General features: G+C 38.4%; 3 protein-coding genes across 4 annotated transcripts; 1 reads left to right on the forward strand and 2 right to left on the reverse strand.

Moving 5' to 3' along the window:
• The first annotated feature begins 921 nt into the window (after positions 1–921).
• Positions 922–4,012, forward strand: LOC106402650 (protein SODIUM POTASSIUM ROOT DEFECTIVE 3). The gene is made up of 3 exons (XM_013843423.3): positions 922–1,560; positions 1,657–1,738; positions 3,649–4,012. Exons 1-3 carry the CDS (start codon positions 1,078–1,080, stop codon positions 3,804–3,806), a joined length of 723 nt encoding a protein of 240 aa, XP_013698877.2. The 5' UTR covers positions 922–1,077; the 3' UTR covers positions 3,807–4,012.
• LOC106402648 (vitellogenin-1) lies at positions 3,930–7,995 on the reverse strand. 2 transcript variants are annotated; one of them, XM_048761051.1, is made up of 6 exons: positions 7,671–7,900; positions 7,410–7,470; positions 6,907–7,001; positions 5,075–6,829; positions 4,817–4,997; positions 3,930–4,644 (listed from the first exon to the last, which is right to left on the reverse strand). In XM_048761051.1, the coding sequence occupies exons 4-6, from the start codon at positions 6,785–6,787 to the stop codon at positions 4,052–4,054; spliced, it is 2,487 nt and encodes an 828-aa protein (XP_048617008.1). In that variant the 5' UTR covers positions 6,788–6,829; positions 6,907–7,001; positions 7,410–7,470; positions 7,671–7,900; the 3' UTR covers positions 3,930–4,051. The 2 variants fall into 2 exon arrangements, with proteins under 2 accessions (XP_048617008.1, XP_013698876.2); XM_013843422.3 differs by lacking the exon at positions 7,410–7,470 and having other exon boundaries at positions 7,671–7,995.
• A 5,813-nt stretch (positions 7,996–13,808) lies between these two features.
• On the reverse strand, positions 13,809–14,795 carry LOC125588421. The gene has a single exon (XM_048759757.1). It carries the CDS (start codon positions 14,793–14,795, stop codon positions 13,809–13,811), a length of 987 nt encoding a protein of 328 aa, XP_048615714.1.
• Positions 14,796–16,059: the final 1,264 nt, after the last annotated feature.

The following is a 16,059-nucleotide window of genomic DNA, read 5'->3' on the forward strand; positions in this document are numbered from 1 at the left end:
CAAAGCTTACAATATCGCCACCTTTACTAAGGTGAGCGGCGTGTTGTTTAGACTCACAGTGATTTGCTGCATAGCAAATCAACTCAACCCACACTCTGCTCACTACTCCCCAAATGCTTCCTCCCCCTGATCCTCTTTCAAGTTTCTTAAGCTCCTTTGCAAGCTGGCGCGCATCTTCCATTGTAGTAGTATCAAACATGCAATAAAATATATGTTCCATACATTTTAAAATTTATTAATTTTTTATAAAACATAAAATTTTAGAAAAATTGTAGCTTTTATGAATACTTTTTATTTATTTCTTAATTTATTACCTTTATAAGTAATTTTATAAATGAAATTATTAAATTATATGTTAAAATAATAATTATATAAATTGAACATTTACAACTCTATATTTAATTGTAAATATACTTTAATTTCTCTTAGAAACGGAACGGAGCGGATATCCAACCCTGAATTTTTTAATATTTGTGATTTGCTTTGTTTTTAACAGATATTTATTTTTAATGCTTTGCTACGAAAGATATCATTTTTTGGATTGAATCGAAAGGAATAACGAATTGTATCAAATTTAACGGATTAAATACCAGCCCTATATCAGTTGTTTCCACTATGAGTGTTTATTGGATATAGTGGTTCAGTCTGTTAGAACTTGACATATAAGGAATTAATAGCTTTATAATTTTCCATATGCATTAACTTTTTACCTTAAGCTAAAATTTGAAACTTGGAGTTAAAGTCTTTCATTTATACTCCTTTCTCTATCTTCGTTTTACCTCTTCTGAACAAAGACTGATCGGTCGAATTAAATACGCAAAAAAGCCATTTGAATATATCCAAGAGAGAATAAATGTAATGGAGTACATAAATAGTTAATAGTGACATTTCAACTTATAATGTGTGTTTTTATGTGGACAATACAAGAGCCTTTCTTCTCAACTCTCTGTTACTCTGACCTTACACTCATGTGACACACTGACGCATTATCAATTAGACACACATACATTTATAACGTAATATATGTCTGTTTCTATATATTAATGAGCTTTTGTTTCTGCTAAGTTTCTATCCAATATGTTTTGTGCATCGCAAGCATCGACGGCTACCGCTAGCCATGACGAACGGAGCGTTGCAGCCATCGACCGTCATAATCCCATTATCAAAGATGGTCGGAGATCTTTCGCGGCACCTTGCTCTTCCGGCGACGACTACATTGCACCATACCGTCAGCTTTCGAAAGTTACGAGGATACCCTCCTCCGGTGAAGAGAAGATGATTCAGGTGTTGGAGAAAGGAAGAAAGAGCACTTCAGGGTCGTTGTTGAAGCTCAGTGTTAACATCAGCTTAGCGAGGAAGAGTTTTGGATGTGTTGCGGGACCTGCGTGTGACGTTACTGAAAGCACACCTCCTGGTTCTACTAGGTATCTTCTTGGATCCGAACCGGTTTCTTCGGGTAAGGATACGGTTGTAACGGAGGAGGGTGAACCTTCTTTGGCGAAGAGAGGCTCTGGTGCTGCCGACGAAGAGAAGAAGATGACTTCTTCTGGTTCAGACCAGGCAAGTAAAGTAAAGTTTGTCGTTTAGTGTACAATGAGTAGTATGAATGTAAGAAAAAGAGAGACATGAGGGCTGGTTGTGTCTTTTTGGATGCAGGTGGTTGTTCTTAGAGTGTCTCTTCGCTGTAACTGCAGAGGCTGTCAAGGCAAAGTGAAGAAACATCTATCTAGAATGCAAGGTCAGTCTCTTATCAACAACTGTTTTGCTTCTTGTTATCAACAACTAGTCATATTTTACATAGTAAAGTCTTGTCCTCTAGTATATTAGATGTAGTTAGCAAACTGTTCTGAACAAACAACAGTTAACTTTGGAAAAAAAATCAAAGAAATTTAAGAGAGCAAAATGTTATTGAATCAAATACTTGTTTAGAGTTTGTATTGATTATGTGAATTAATAAATTTACAATTCCTTAGATCTGTATTTATATTAGAGAAATTCTTGGGAGTGAACCCAGTGCCGTCCCAAAAAAATCTGTGGCCTAAAGCATATTTAAAAATAGTGGTTAACTTTTGTTTGAAAGTTTCCTTATGTAAAAATGTATATTAATTTAGATCATCAATAAATATTAGGGAGTTATTTTATAAAAAAAAAGGATAAAATAACTTTTAAATAAAAATTATAAAACTGTCAAACTATATATGAAAGATGAAAATTTATTGTGATAAACATCTAAATAATCGAATGAAAAAGATAATATTATAGTAGCAAAAGCCAACTAACACAAAGAAGAAAAAACATTACTCAAAAGAAAACCACGCTAACCAACGAAAATTGGAACGTAAGTCCAAAACAAAACACATCACTGAAATAAAGAAAGAGTAACAAGATGTTGCATTAGACATTGAACTACAATCATTTTATTGCAATGTAGCCTTAAAAACTGTGATTAATATGTGGCCTTAAGAACTGTGATTAATATGTGGCCTAAAGCACAAGCTTTAGCTGCCTTATGGTAGGGACGGCACTGAATGAACCTCCATCGAATAGTATTTGAGTATTTGATATTTGATATCTTTAAAAATATATATATATATAATTAAATATCCAAATTAGATTATGTTTTTAAAATAAAATACATAAAAATACATAAAAATAGTTATAAAAAAAATTAATTAATATTGTTAAGTCTTTAGCAAAATACTAAACCCTATACCCTAAATACTAAACCCTAAACCTTAAACTTTGGATAAACTCTAAACCGTTGGAAAATCTTAAACTCTAAATCATACATTAAAAACTAAATTTTAATAACACTAAACCCTAAACCCTAAATCCTTGGGTAAACTCTGAACTCTTGGATAAATAATAAACTCTAGGGTTTAATTTTAAATATTTTTGATTAAGAGTTTATGATTTATCCAAGGGTTCAGGGTTTATCCAAGGGTTTAGGGTTTAGGGTTTAGTGTTATTAAGATTTAGTTTTTAATGTATGATTTAGGGTTTAAAATTTTCCAATGGTTTACGGTTTTATCCAATATTTAAGGTTTATAATTTAGGGTTTGGAGTTTAGGATTTAGGGTATATGATTTAGTATTTTGCTAATGATTTAACAATATTTATTTATTTTTTTTTGTAATTATTTTTATGTATTTTTATTGTTTTATTTTAAAAATATAATCTTATTTGAAAATTCAATTTTGTTTCATTTCTTAAAAGATATCAAATATCAAATACTCAAACACTATTGATCGGTGAATCTAGAGGTTTATCCCAATAATTTCTCTTAGGAAAATATCTTTATTATGATAATGACCTAATCCTAAAAAGTATACCGTACAGAAAGATTTTAATACACTTCCAAAATTAACACAAACTATAGCAAGTTAGTTTTGGTTTTAAATGGGATAATTGACCTATAAACTTGTAACTCCAATGGGAAATGCACATCCTTTTGGATCTAGTTTAAATATCATAGCATAAAACATTGGTCTTGACCTCCAAAATTGAAGTGGTTAATGTGTAGATCATCCGACTCCAAAATTGATTAAAAATGTAAATTGATCATTTAATCTCGATCCGTAAAGTTCCATAAATCTCAGTACAAAACCGCATTTAAGCTAAATTATTATGGTTTTTGGCTATACATAGGTGTGACATCTTTCAGCATAGATTTTGTATCAAAGAAGGTAACTGTGACTGGAGACGTCACTCCCTTGGAAGTACTAGGTTTCCTCTCAAAAGTAAAAAATGCCCAATTCTGGACACCGCCTCCATCATCACTCCCAAGTGCAAATCCGGAAAACTAAAAACCACACTCAGTATTTGTGTATTTCTAATTCTCTTTTCTCCCATTTGTTTGAATCAAATCAATGGTAAAATTTAAGACTTAACCTACTCCATTTCCACTGTTCATTAAGGAAGGCCAAAACTTGATGATGAGTGATGCTCGTTTATCCATCACCACATATGATGAAACTGTCACATTACATATTACATGTTGCATTTTCCAGTTTATTTAGCTGTATCTAAAACAGAGATAATATTTAACATTCTAGAAGATTGCATCTACCACAAGCTCTGCTATGAGTTCATCTGTCAGCATTTCCTCAATATCTCTACCTATGATTTCAATGTCATCTTCCAAACTCAGCCACTCCAACTCCCTCTTCTCCACATCATCTTTCCTTGGTTTCTCCTCTTTTCTTGTCACCAAATCGAGCAGAATCTCTTCTATCTTGTTCACATCCCATTTTTGGCAAACCCTTGTGGGTTTAACCCAAGGGTGTGGATCCGAAAACTGCTTTAGTATCTGCATTAGCTCTCTGCTGATCTGATCAAAGAGGAACTTTCTTTCTAAACGGGTTGAGGTTTTCAAGGTGGAGTACTTCTTCTCAAGATCCTGAAACAAGGATGGATCTACAGGTGTTGTTTCCATGACGGTGTTGTGGTCTGAGTCACTCAACCTGGAGTTAGCTAGAAGATCAGCTAAGTATAGTGACTTCCAGTCCTCTTGGCTGATCACAATCTCATCAGTTATTGTTGACTCCTCCTCTTGTTCTTTGTCTTCATCACTCGAAACAAGCATTCCACCTTCATTGTAAGTGGCTGACTCTAGTTTAAGAAGCTGAAGTTGCATCCTAAGTTCTGCAGCATAGAGATAACAGTGAACACGTCAAAACATTTATAGTTACCCAACGGACATTTGATATATTAGACTAGCGCTAGTTGCAGTTGCACCACAACAATTTCAAAGATATGAAAATGTTATAATGCATGAAAGAATCAATAAAGGAACAAGCATCGATTGACTGACTACCTTGGAGATCAGCGCTAACACTCTCAAAACATTCTGAACTCGATGAAACCTCATCATCATCGAAAGAAGCTTCTAGAACTGAAACCGGACTTGGTTGATCTCCTTCCTTTGAGCTTTCACGAGACTGTGGTTCAGGAACCGAAGAATGATTTACATCCTCAGTTGCCATCTTTGAGACATCCTAGAACAACACTGAACAATTAGACACGTGCTATAACAAACATGTATCCATGATCTTGAAACATAACGTTCACTTACAGGGTCAGTTAACGAAGTGACAGTTGACAAATTTGGAGCTTCAGAAGACAATGCCGTCTTAATATCACCCGAAGCTGAACTATCCCCAGTGTCTGAATCTGCATCTACTGAGAAACTGCAACCTGCTTTAGAAGGAGAGAGCTTCTCTTTTTGATGAATCTCGTGGTTCATATAAAGAAACTTGGTTAAACTTGGTCTCCTGTTGACCTCTGGCGAACTATTACTATCAGGTCTAGAAGATTTGCTTGACAAGAAAGAGTGATGAGAAGAGCTCCCCTTCACTAATCCATCTCTACTAATCAACTCCTTAGGAAGCACTATTGTGTAACCATAAGTGCTTTCCTGGCTCATGATGGTTTTGGATTTTGAAAAACTTCTTGAAGATGATCCTTTCCAACCATCTCTACTGCTGATTCCAACCGGTTCTGGCAATTCAGACAACTGGACCTTTCTCTCATCTCTTTTACTAATCCCTTCTTCAAAACTGAGTCCATTAAAACTTGCTGGCCTTGCCTCCCTATCTGAGGTTGCAAGCATCTCAGCTAATGTGCCGCTTCTACTAATTTCCATCTCTTGCTCGTACTTGTGTGTCAGCTTCCATCTCTCTGAGAGTCTCCTCTTGGCTTCCCTGCTCACAGATGATGTTGTTGATGATGACTTGGAAGGCAAAGATCGATGGTAGTTCTTGCGGTTAAAGGCGGTTCTTGCTCTTGAAGTTACTGGCACTAGCTCTGATTCACTGGCGGAATCACTCCCTGATGAGCTTTCATCACCTGCGTATCCTCTGAATCCTGAAGCCTCAAAGCTCATGGCACTACTACAGCTCGCCTTCCTTTGCCTAGACATTATTTTGGATAATTCTCCAGAATCTCTAGAACTCCGTCTTGAAAGGCCGTTGTCTTCATTACTTTTCTGCCTGACATGATTAGTGGTGCATGGAAGAAGCCTACGATCTGCTCTGAACTCATCGGAAGAAGAGCTTGGCGATGCAAAAGCTCTACCAGCATAACGTGGCTCACCGAGGTTAGGTTTGAGAACAACAATATTGGTTGGCTGCAACTCACTTTTCTTTCCCAGCTCCACATTTGGTAAGTCAAGTGTGTCATAAGAAGCATGCCTAGTATGAGAACCACCACCGTGCCGATGAGGCAGCTTATCAACATGCCTCTGGCTGTTTGGACACTTGAGAGACGGAGCTTGACTGTAATGTGGCTTGTGAGGTGTGGTTTGAAGATCATGCAGATGTTTAGTGAATGAAGAATCTGGTTGCTGGAGAAACTTCAGCAGGAGGTCCTTGTTAGAGTCCAGAGCCTCAAGCGCATCATTAAACTCTTTAGAATGACGAAGCTTCTCATCAGTCGATAAACGCTTAGCCTCCATGAACTTCTGCCTTATAAAAGCCATCTCTGCCTGGGTGAGATTAGCAGCTTTCACCCTCCCCTGGTGATATAAGTTTCCATTGCCCTCTGCCCTCTTTGCATCCAAAACCTCGAAAACATCTTTAAACTTTTGCTCCTCCTTTGAGCTCCTTCTTGTCAGAGACTTATTACCATCACAAGAACTGCCTTGCTGATACTCTACAGACTTTTGTTGCCTGTGGGAAGAACTCTGAGGGGGCAAGACATCGAGTCCCATCAGTCTTGCTATAATGCTTGGTGATCTCCTTTTAGGTTCTGTCTGCTTTGACATTTCTTGGGCTAAAAAACTTTTCATTGGTAATCCAGTGTTGGTTTGATGAGCAGAATCTTGATGTAGCTACAATGTGAGGAGGAAGAAGTCACTTTCAAACAACAAGTGGAACCAAAACATATAATCTTAAAGAGTATACATACCTTGTTTTCACTTAGAGCTTTCTCAAAGTGGAAAGAATGAAACTCAGGAGATGATGAGGATCTTGGAGACTTGAGTTTGTGACTCTGTTTCTTTCCTGAAGGAAAATGAATCCACTAATGAGATGAATTTTATAAGTGTTGATAAATGATGAAGAAATCGGAAGAAACTAAAAAGAAATGAAAATTTGGGAGACAGAAAGAGTAATGTCAAGCACCAAATGTGGGGGTGGTGAAGAACATAAAAGCAGTAATAAAGCAGTGAGGTTAAGTGCACTCATTAGTCATTTACATGTAAAAAAAAATTAAAAGCATAACCAACCACTGTTGAAAGTATTGAAATTTTTAACACAAAAACAAACCAAATCATGAGAGAGGCTACCCAACAAACTTTTCCATAAGATTTTTTTGTTTTTCTTCTACTTTACTTTAACATAAAAGCAGCTAATCTCATCTTCTCTAACAACACTGCTTTAACTGTAGTTTTCCACAAGAAAATAAATTACCATGCTTTTTTATTCATCTCTACAGCTATTAACTTCTGGAACCAATTACGGCAGTGATAACCTTCATTCAGAACGACCAACCAAACAAAACTAAGTATTAGATGCTACGTTGTTTCTCGAAAAGAATAAATCTCAAAAAAATAAAAAATAAAAAATAAATCGAACAACCCGAAGAAGTAACCAAACAAAACGGTGCGTTTTTGCGTTTTCTCATCAACAAAGAAAACACGAAGTGGGAGAGAGAGAGAGAGAGAGAGTAACCTTGAGGAGAAGTGGGCAGTGGCGAAGCTAATCGATCTCTGGAACTGTGCTGAGAGAGTCGATATCTGTTCATCTTTCACTCACTCGAGATCATTTCGCGGAGCTTGGTTGAAACACGAAGAGACGTTGAATTTAGATCCGGTAATTGAAGAAATTTTAGAGTAAGAGTTTGCAAGCGAGTCTCAAGGACAAGAGGGAGATCGAATGTATCCTAGAAGAAATCAAATGATTGCAGAAAGAAAGTGAGAGAGGAAGAGGAAGAGGAAGAAGAAGTGGAGGCTTCCTTCGTAATTTGAAAGTTCAAAAAATGTTAAAATGAGAGGACAAATTAAAACATTTAAATTAAATATTATTATTATTATATAATAAATAAAAGGGAAGGTGTGAATGGTGCGTGTTGGTTGAAACTATGACGTTAAAAAAAAAAAGAATGGTGCGTGTTTGGTACTATACTAACTTACTGAGTTCTGTGCATCCGTAATTTACTGCCACTTGTCTCTCCTCTCCATTCTGTTTCTCCCTCTCTTTTGTTGCACCCGTCTCTTTTATTTAACTTTTTTTTAATACAACTATCAACACATTGATGAATTATTTATAACCCAAAAAAACAAACTACTACTACTAAACTCAAGTTTGGTGTTTTTTTATGTCCTGAATCTTTTATATTTTGCTTTCATTAAAAGGATACAATGTTTTCATTAACCGGTTTACTTTACGTAATTTAAAAAGGTTGTTTCCTACATTTCTTTATTGCTATGTACATTATAAGTTAGTTGTCGACTTTGTAAATAGGAAAAAGGATACGAAAAAGGATACGGCTAATCTGGATTTGGAAAATTGCATTCTATAACCAACAAAAAATAATAATTCACAAAATAACCGAATCCTCATTCTCTCTCTTACTTTTTCTTCATTTTTCTCTCTATCTTTTTTCTAACAAATTAATTTTAGTTTTTTTTTTGTTATTTCACCAATTCACCCCTGGATAAATGGGTAAATCTTTACTGGCGAGACATTCTTGCATGTTGAGCCAGAATATTCGTTTTACACTGACCGCTTTTACTTAACCTTTTAATTTAGCCCTTATCACATATCATCTTTTTAGAAACTTATCAGCCTTATTAATTAGTCATGGATTGGATCCAATCTATACTCTTTTTTAACGCTGGTTTCATTCAAAATATAAAAATGTTTCAGAGTATACAACTCAGAGATGAGATAAAGACAAAAAAGAGATACTGAAACACCAGTAGGTGACAGAAAAGAGAGATAATAGAGGGGATAAGGCTAGAATCAAGAGATTTCAAGAGACTGATTCCACGGCCATAAGGGTGGGAGCCATCGTTGACCATAAGCCGCTACACAGGAGTGGGATATGTTGTCTCTAGCTCTCTTGCAGTTGTGTTTTCCGACGGGGAGGAAAATCTGAGGCACCACGAGTCAATGTCCGAGAGAAGATAGTGTATATTTTCCAGGAGAACATGATGCTCTCGATAACGTGATGGTGATTGCAGGGCATCTCTGAGCTCTACTGAAGAGAATTCGAAGATGACTCTTGTTTGATGAAGGTTGTGCATTCTTTCAACGGCCCAATGAAGGCTTAAGATATCAACATGAAGAGGTGAGACAACACTGGAGTAGGCTCTTCGACTGTGGAGCAAAGGAGTTCCATTGTGATTTCTTAGTATCCAAGCAGCTCCACCCATACCTGTGCGACTTAGCCATGAAGAAGCCATGTTACATTTGACGGAGTTGGGCTCAGGTTTTTCCAGGAGATGTCAATGTTCCTCTGTAACTGAGATGTATCTAGTTGGGTAACAGGAAAGTTAACATGGAACCAGATGTCAATCTCTTCTCTAGCTCTGTCCAGGATGGATGAGGAAGATGTGGACTTTTGTTCAAAAAGAAGAGAGTTCCTAGCTTTCCAGATATGCCAAAGTATCCATGGAAAAGATCTGATGCTTTCCATGTCTGCAGATCGAGCTTAAGAGCTTCTCATCAGGAAGTGCAAGTTGAGGAATACTGAGTTTAGAGACTAGCCTTGCAGAGGAAGTAAGGGACCATGAAAAGACCAAACTTCCTGAGCAAGCGGACAAGTGAAGAGCACATGGCATATGGTTTTAGAGTAGTGTCCACAAGAGACACATCTAGAGTTACCGTTTATACCTCTCGAATGGAGACGCTCATTAATAGCTAGAGCTCCAGATAGCATGCGCCAGAGGAAATGTCAAATTTTTGGGGACGTTTTTGTCTTCCAGAGATCTCTCCAGAGCTGCTGCTCTATGGGGGGAGAGTAGTTGATTCAGGGGATTGGGTGTCTCTTATGGTCTCGAGAAGACGATAGCCATTTTGCGAGGTATAGGAGCCGAAGCCAGTGAAAGCCCATCTCAATCTATCTTCATGCAAGGGTCAGGGTCTGATGGCAAGGACCTTAGGAACGTCTTCCTGCGCAAAGGTAATATTAACCAGAGGTATGTTCCAGAAACTAGTTCCTTCAATGAACAGATCTCCAACTTTAAGAGCTAGATTGATGTGGTTGGTCAGATGGTAGTGCGAAGGTTTAGGTAGGGGATCGACAATCCAGTTAGTAGACCAGACATTTGAGGACATTCCATCACCTACTGCAGTTACTAAGCCTTGTTTCAGCAATTCTCTACCATGCAGTATGCTTCTCCACGCATAGGAAGGTCTAGTGCCCACACTGCAGTCCAAAAAGGAGGCATTTCTGAATTATCTATCTTTTAGTATCCTGGAGAGCAACGAGTCAGGGGAACTCCATATCCGCCAAGTCTGCTTGCCAAGAAGGGCCTGGTTATGAAGCTCTAAGTCATGGAAGGTGAGCCCTCCATTTTCTATAGATTTGCAGAGTTTATGCCAAGCAACCCACAGAAGCTTATGGCGATTGTTCCCATTTCCCCACCAAAATTCAATCATGGCGCTTCTTAATTTGGAGCAGAGATCTTTAGAGAGTCTGAAGCAAGACATGGCGTAGACTGGTATAGCCATAGCTACTGATTTTAAATGAATCTCTTTCCCGCCTAGAGATAGTGATTTCGAAAACCAGCCATTTAGTCTTCCTTGCAATTTTTCTTGGATGTAGTTCAAGAGCTGACGTTTAGAGCCGCTGAAATTCTCAGGGAGCCCGAGGTAAGTACCCTCCCCTCCTACAGCTGTGATTCCAAGGACGTCTTTTATGTTCTGCTTCCGAGGTTCCTCAATCTTAGACCCAAATATGATTGAAGATTTTACAAGGTTGATGGTCTGGCCAGACGCCTCCTCCTACATCGAAAGGATACGTTTGATCTCTATGCTTTCTTCAGCAGATGCTTTACATAGCAGAAGGCTATCGTCAGCGAATAGGAGATGATACACTGATGGTCCGTTGGTAGAGAGGCGAATGCCATTGAGTTTACCAGAAGCTTCAGATCGGTTGAGAGAATGAACAAGAGCTTCTGCGCACATGATGAAGAAAAACGGAGAGAGTGGGCCCCCTGACGGATCCCTATTTCAGGACGTATGAAGCCATGGGATCTCCCATTTAGAAGGACTGAGTATGAGACTGAAGAGACACATGACATGATCCAGCTGATCCATTTGCGTTCAAAACCCATGCGTACCATTAAGGTTTCAAGGAATGGTCATTCAACGCGGTCAAAGGCTTTGGACATGTCAGTTTGTATGGCCATGAAGTCGTCTGAGATCTTTTCGTTGGTTCTCAACCTGTGAATCATCTCGTGAGCTATTATGATGTTATCTGGGATAGATCGACCAGCCACAAAAGCTCCTTGGGTCTCTGAAATGATCTGCGGCAAGGTTAGCTTAAGGCGTTCACAAAGTATTTTTGAGATGATCTTGTATTGCACCGAGTAGGCATGGGCATAAAAACCGAAAACCGAAAACCGAACCGGAACCGAACCGAAAAAACCGAATCCAAAACCGAACCAAAATTCAAAAATAACCGAACGGTTCCTATAATCCTATAACCGAAAAACCGAAACCGAACCGAGAACCGAATGGGTATCCGAATATCCAAAATAAAATTTATAAACCTAAAAATATTCATTATATTTAGTATTGAACATACTAAATATTCAAAACTTGCTACTTATATACCGAACTATCCAAAAAAATCGAAATACTCGATTTTTTTTTTATCTAGAGTATTTTAAATTATCCAAATTATCCTAAAAAACTTAATTACCCGAATATTTTTTATCTAAAATATTAAAATTTATCTAAATTACCAGATTTATATCCGAAAAATCTCCAACAAATTGTTGTTTACCCCGAATTATCCAAAATTAACCAAAAAAACCGGAACCGAACCGTAACTGAATTGGAACCACAAATTTACAGGATATTAGTCGGTTCTTATAATTGTTATCGGAACCGACCCGAAACCAAAAAAAACCGAACCGGACCCGAACTGAATTTCATAGATAACCGAACGGTTCCTATATCCCTATAACCAAAAAACCAAAAACCGAAAGAACCGAACCGGAACCGAACCGAAAACCGAACGCCCAGGCCTAGCACCGAGCATAGGCTGATCGGCCTCATATCTTTCATCTGAGTGGGGTGTCTGATCTTCGGTATGAGACATAATTGAGTGTCATTCCAACCAGGTGGGAGTGAGGAAGTTTCAAAGAAAAGGCGGACTTCTCTCAGCACAGCAGGGCCTACTATGTGCCAGAATTTCTGGTAGAAAAGGCCTGAGAGACCATCCTCACCTGGGCGCTACTCCCCTTGACACTAAAGGCTGCGTGTTTGATCTCATTGTCAGTGATCTCACGGGTAAGCAGAGAGTTCATCTCAGCAGATACTCTGCTTTCAAAACCTTCAAAAACGCTTTCAAAGTCAAAGGGTTTGCTACTCTGAAAGAGTTCTTTGAAAAAATTCACTGCAATATCTCCTTTGGAACCTTCTGAGAAGTGTTCAACCCCGAGGTCATCAAGCAGCATCAGTATGCGGTTAAGATTCTTCCTACCTTTTACAGAGTTGTGGAAGAACCTAGTCTTTTTGTCTCCTGACTTCAACCATTATTGACGACTCTTCTTCCGCCAGAATCTTTCTTCAGACTGATACGCTTCAGCTTGCTCGAGCTTTAGATGTTTCATAGTCTGGAAGTTAGGAGAAGCTTGACATATCTCATGTTCAAACTCAGAGTGGAGTCTTTCCATCTTGGACTTAGATTTTAAGTCGCTGGTGCGCTTCCAACGAGCTAGATATTTGCGGCAAGTTGAGATGTGATCTAGGAGCGAAGCGTTCTCACCACCCTGAAGCCAACCTTGCATGATCGTGTCTTCTACTCCTTCTTTCTCAAGCATCCGTTTATCAAAATAAAACCTTCCTTTTTTTGTTTGACTTTCTTCAAACGAGAAGCAGGTGATAATAGGCATGTGATCAGAATGATACATACTCATGTATTCAGCTTGGCACTTCGGGAAGAGGTTAAACCATTCGTCATTACCAAAGGCTCGGTCCAGACGGTACTGAACCCAAACAAGATCACGACGACCAGCCCACAAAAGAGTGTTTCCTGTACTTCGAATTTCTCTTATTTTTCTGCCATTAGACGGAAATCCCAAAATCTAGAAGCGTGTCTATCAGCACCTCCTACTTTCTCAGAGGGTTCCATAAGTTCATTGAAATCACCTACCAGCATCCAAGCTTCATCTCTCCTCATACCAATATTGGAGAGTTTATTCCAAACGACATTCCTACGAGCACGCACTGGGTCGCCATACACACATGGCACAAAGAAGTTTAAGGAACCCAATTTTACCTTGATGTCAATGATTCTTTTACTGTAAGACAGAATCACAACATCCAAACTATTTTTCCACATAAAAGCCAGCCCACCGCTCAATCCAATAGGCTCAACATTGAAAACATTATCATAACCCAACGTATTTTTCAAACCAGTAACATAGCGTTTCTTTTGTTTAGTTTCCATGAGGAATATGATATCCGGAAAGTACACACGGCGTAGCTTCCGGAGATGTTGAACTATTTCGGTGTTCTCCGCACCTTGGTAGTTCCAGCTCAATATGCTCATTGGAGGGAGCAACGGTTTCAAAATGGAAGCCACCGTATGTTCTGGTTTTGTGTAAGATCGTTTGGTTGGGACACTTTCTTCTAACTCTGCTTTACCCTTGCAAGTTCCATGTACCTCGTTGTCAGCAAACGTTCCTGCAGCCTTGCTTGGATGCAGCTTCTGAGTAACGCGGCCTCTTCTTTTCCATGAGGAGGTCTGTTACGAGGCTTCTTTAGCTGACCAGAGGTCCTGGACACAGGGACAATAGATGTACCCACTGTGAAACCCGTAGGACAACCATCAGCCAAAGAGAAAGCATAGCTTTGGTCTGATGATTCACTTGAGGCATGCCTAGTCGAAAGAGTTTGATGAGCACCTCCAAGGCTTATACTATGTATGTGGTCACTGCCTTCCTTATAACCAAAGATGAGGCCTAAGTCCTTGTTGAGATCATGGGTGAGGGTTGGGATGGCATTAGCTTCCTTCAGCTTGTTATCCTCGATTTCCATTTCGACTCTTCTGATACGAGCTGATCTCTCAACGTCGTTAGGATGAGATATGTATAGGAGAGCCATTTGCCGATCTTTTGTAGAGAGCTCCAGGAACATCATGGGGAATCCAGGGGGTCCATCTGTAGCATTCAAGATGAGAGGAAGCTTTTCTCCTTGTCTCGAACTCTTCCCTCTGTTACAGACGTCTGTGATGGCTGGGATCGGTTTCTTGTAGTTTTTCTTGAGCATAGGGCATTGCGGTTTCTCGTGAGTGAGTTGGAAACAGTGGAAACACTTCTTTCTGATTTTTTCATACTCATAAGAGATGATAACCGGATCTGCATCCTTGATGTTAAGAACTTTCTCATCTCTAGCAGGTTTAGAGGTATCAAAGAGGACTTTTGCTCGGATATAGTCTGATCTTTGTGAGACTTTGGGGTCATAAGCTATCTCTCTAACTTTTCCAATGTCCTTTGCGAGCTCCTCCATAGTCTCTATCGTGTAGTAGTTGTGTGGGATGTTTCTGATGCGGATCCAGACCTCAAACTTGGTAAGGAAGTCTGGGGGAGGAGAGGCAGTCCAACGCTCAAGAAGCATAGTCCATTGGTTGAAAGAACAAGGGCGATCGTTAAGGACCGTGAGGAGATCTTCTTCCAGCTAAAATATGAACTGGAACTTGTCTCGAGACAAGGCTATGCCTCTTACTCGATTGTAGATTCTCTAGTGGCGAGGCATATTTGTGATCATTCTTGACATGGATTGGCAATCCGGGTTGAGGAGTCTTCCCAGAATGCTCAGAGAGTTCTAATCGAAAACCCTGAAGCGAGGATCATCCGGAAGGGAGATGGGCTCATCATCCTCGATCGTCATTGATTTGAGAGCTTTGTTGAGGTAGCTAGCCATAGAAAGGCCGTCTGAGAGTTCATCGAAGAGATAGGTCTGCCGCTGAGGTTCGTTTAGAGGCAAGAGGCAAGAGGTCAATTAGAATTGAATGGGAAGAGCCATTAGTTCACCAATGATTTTTTGAGAAATCATGAATGCTTTGAATGGAAAGGAAAGTTGCTGAGATTACGGGTCAAGAATTTTAAGGAAAAAAAAACTAAGTAATGAAATACTCCGAAAAGGAAAGGGAAAATTCTTTTAACTTAGAAAGGAAATAAGAGACCAAAGCAAAAACTTGCCGGTGAAGGAAGCTCAACTCCCGTTGAGGAGGAGGAAGATTAAAGAGGAAAAGTTCCGGTGGAGAGCGAAAAATCTATGAATGATTTTTGAAGATTATGATCCAATCTATACTCTATTAAGTGGTATTATAGGTTGAACTGAATCAAAATTAATCTATTTTTAACTTTGCTAAAGTCAGACAACATTTTTTCCTTCTTAAGTTTGAAAAATAGTTTAAGATGTTTTCACTCGAATTCATAAGATAGATTTTTTTGTCCTCTAACATGTCAATTATATGTCATAATTGTACTTGTGACCTAATTATAGAGTAGAAAACTTGTCCATCGTACGTAGTTTGTTAAAGCTCAACTGAAAATTCGATTCCTACTTTTTTTTTAAACTAATTCGATTCCATTCGATTCCTACTTTAAGCAAAGACTAGATTAAGACCTGCGCTTTTAAAACGCGGGGTTACCATTTGATTAAAATATTTTTATGCAATGAAAATTATAATTTGTATACATAATAGTTTTATTTTTATAAAAATAATAATATAATTTCTGTTTAATTTGTATGCTTTAATTAATCTTAGACTGACTAAACTTTTGGAAAATTCAAATTATTCGAACCCACATTATGGTAATCTATTTATTTAAAGTATTTATTACATTGATTTTACTTTTATTAATTTAAAATGCAA

Source organism: Brassica napus, chromosome C6 (genome assembly GCF_020379485.1).
Source record: "Brassica napus cultivar Da-Ae chromosome C6, Da-Ae, whole genome shotgun sequence".
NCBI classification, from domain to species: Eukaryota; Viridiplantae; Streptophyta; class Magnoliopsida; order Brassicales; family Brassicaceae; genus Brassica; species Brassica napus.

What these genes read in the sequence shown, in the direction of transcription:
- LOC125588421 (XM_048759757.1), bottom strand. Translation starts at nt 14,795, where the DNA reads ATGCTTCTTGAGCGTTGGACTGCCTCTCCTCCCCCAGACTTCCTTACC.
- LOC106402648 (XM_013843422.3), bottom strand. Translation starts at nt 7,743, where the DNA reads ATGAACAGATATCGACTCTCTCAGCACAGTTCCAGAGATCGATTAGCT. An exon ending in AAGCTCTAAGTGAAAACAAG is followed by an intron (nt 6,830 to 6,906) that starts GTATGTATACTC and finishes CTCACATTGTAG; the next exon opens with CTACATCAAGATTCTGCTCA. An exon ending in TCACTTCGTTAACTGACCCT is followed by an intron (nt 4,998 to 5,074) that starts GTAAGTGAACGT and finishes GTGTTGTTCTAG; the next exon opens with GATGTCTCAAAGATGGCAAC.
- LOC106402650 (XM_013843423.3), top strand. Translation starts at nt 1,078, where the DNA reads ATGTTTTGTGCATCGCAAGCATCGACGGCTACCGCTAGCCATGACGAA. An exon ending in CTTCTTCTGGTTCAGACCAG is followed by an intron (nt 1,561 to 1,656) that starts GCAAGTAAAGTA and finishes TTTTGGATGCAG; the next exon opens with GTGGTTGTTCTTAGAGTGTC. An exon ending in ACATCTATCTAGAATGCAAG is followed by an intron (nt 1,739 to 3,648) that starts GTCAGTCTCTTA and finishes GGCTATACATAG; the next exon opens with GTGTGACATCTTTCAGCATA.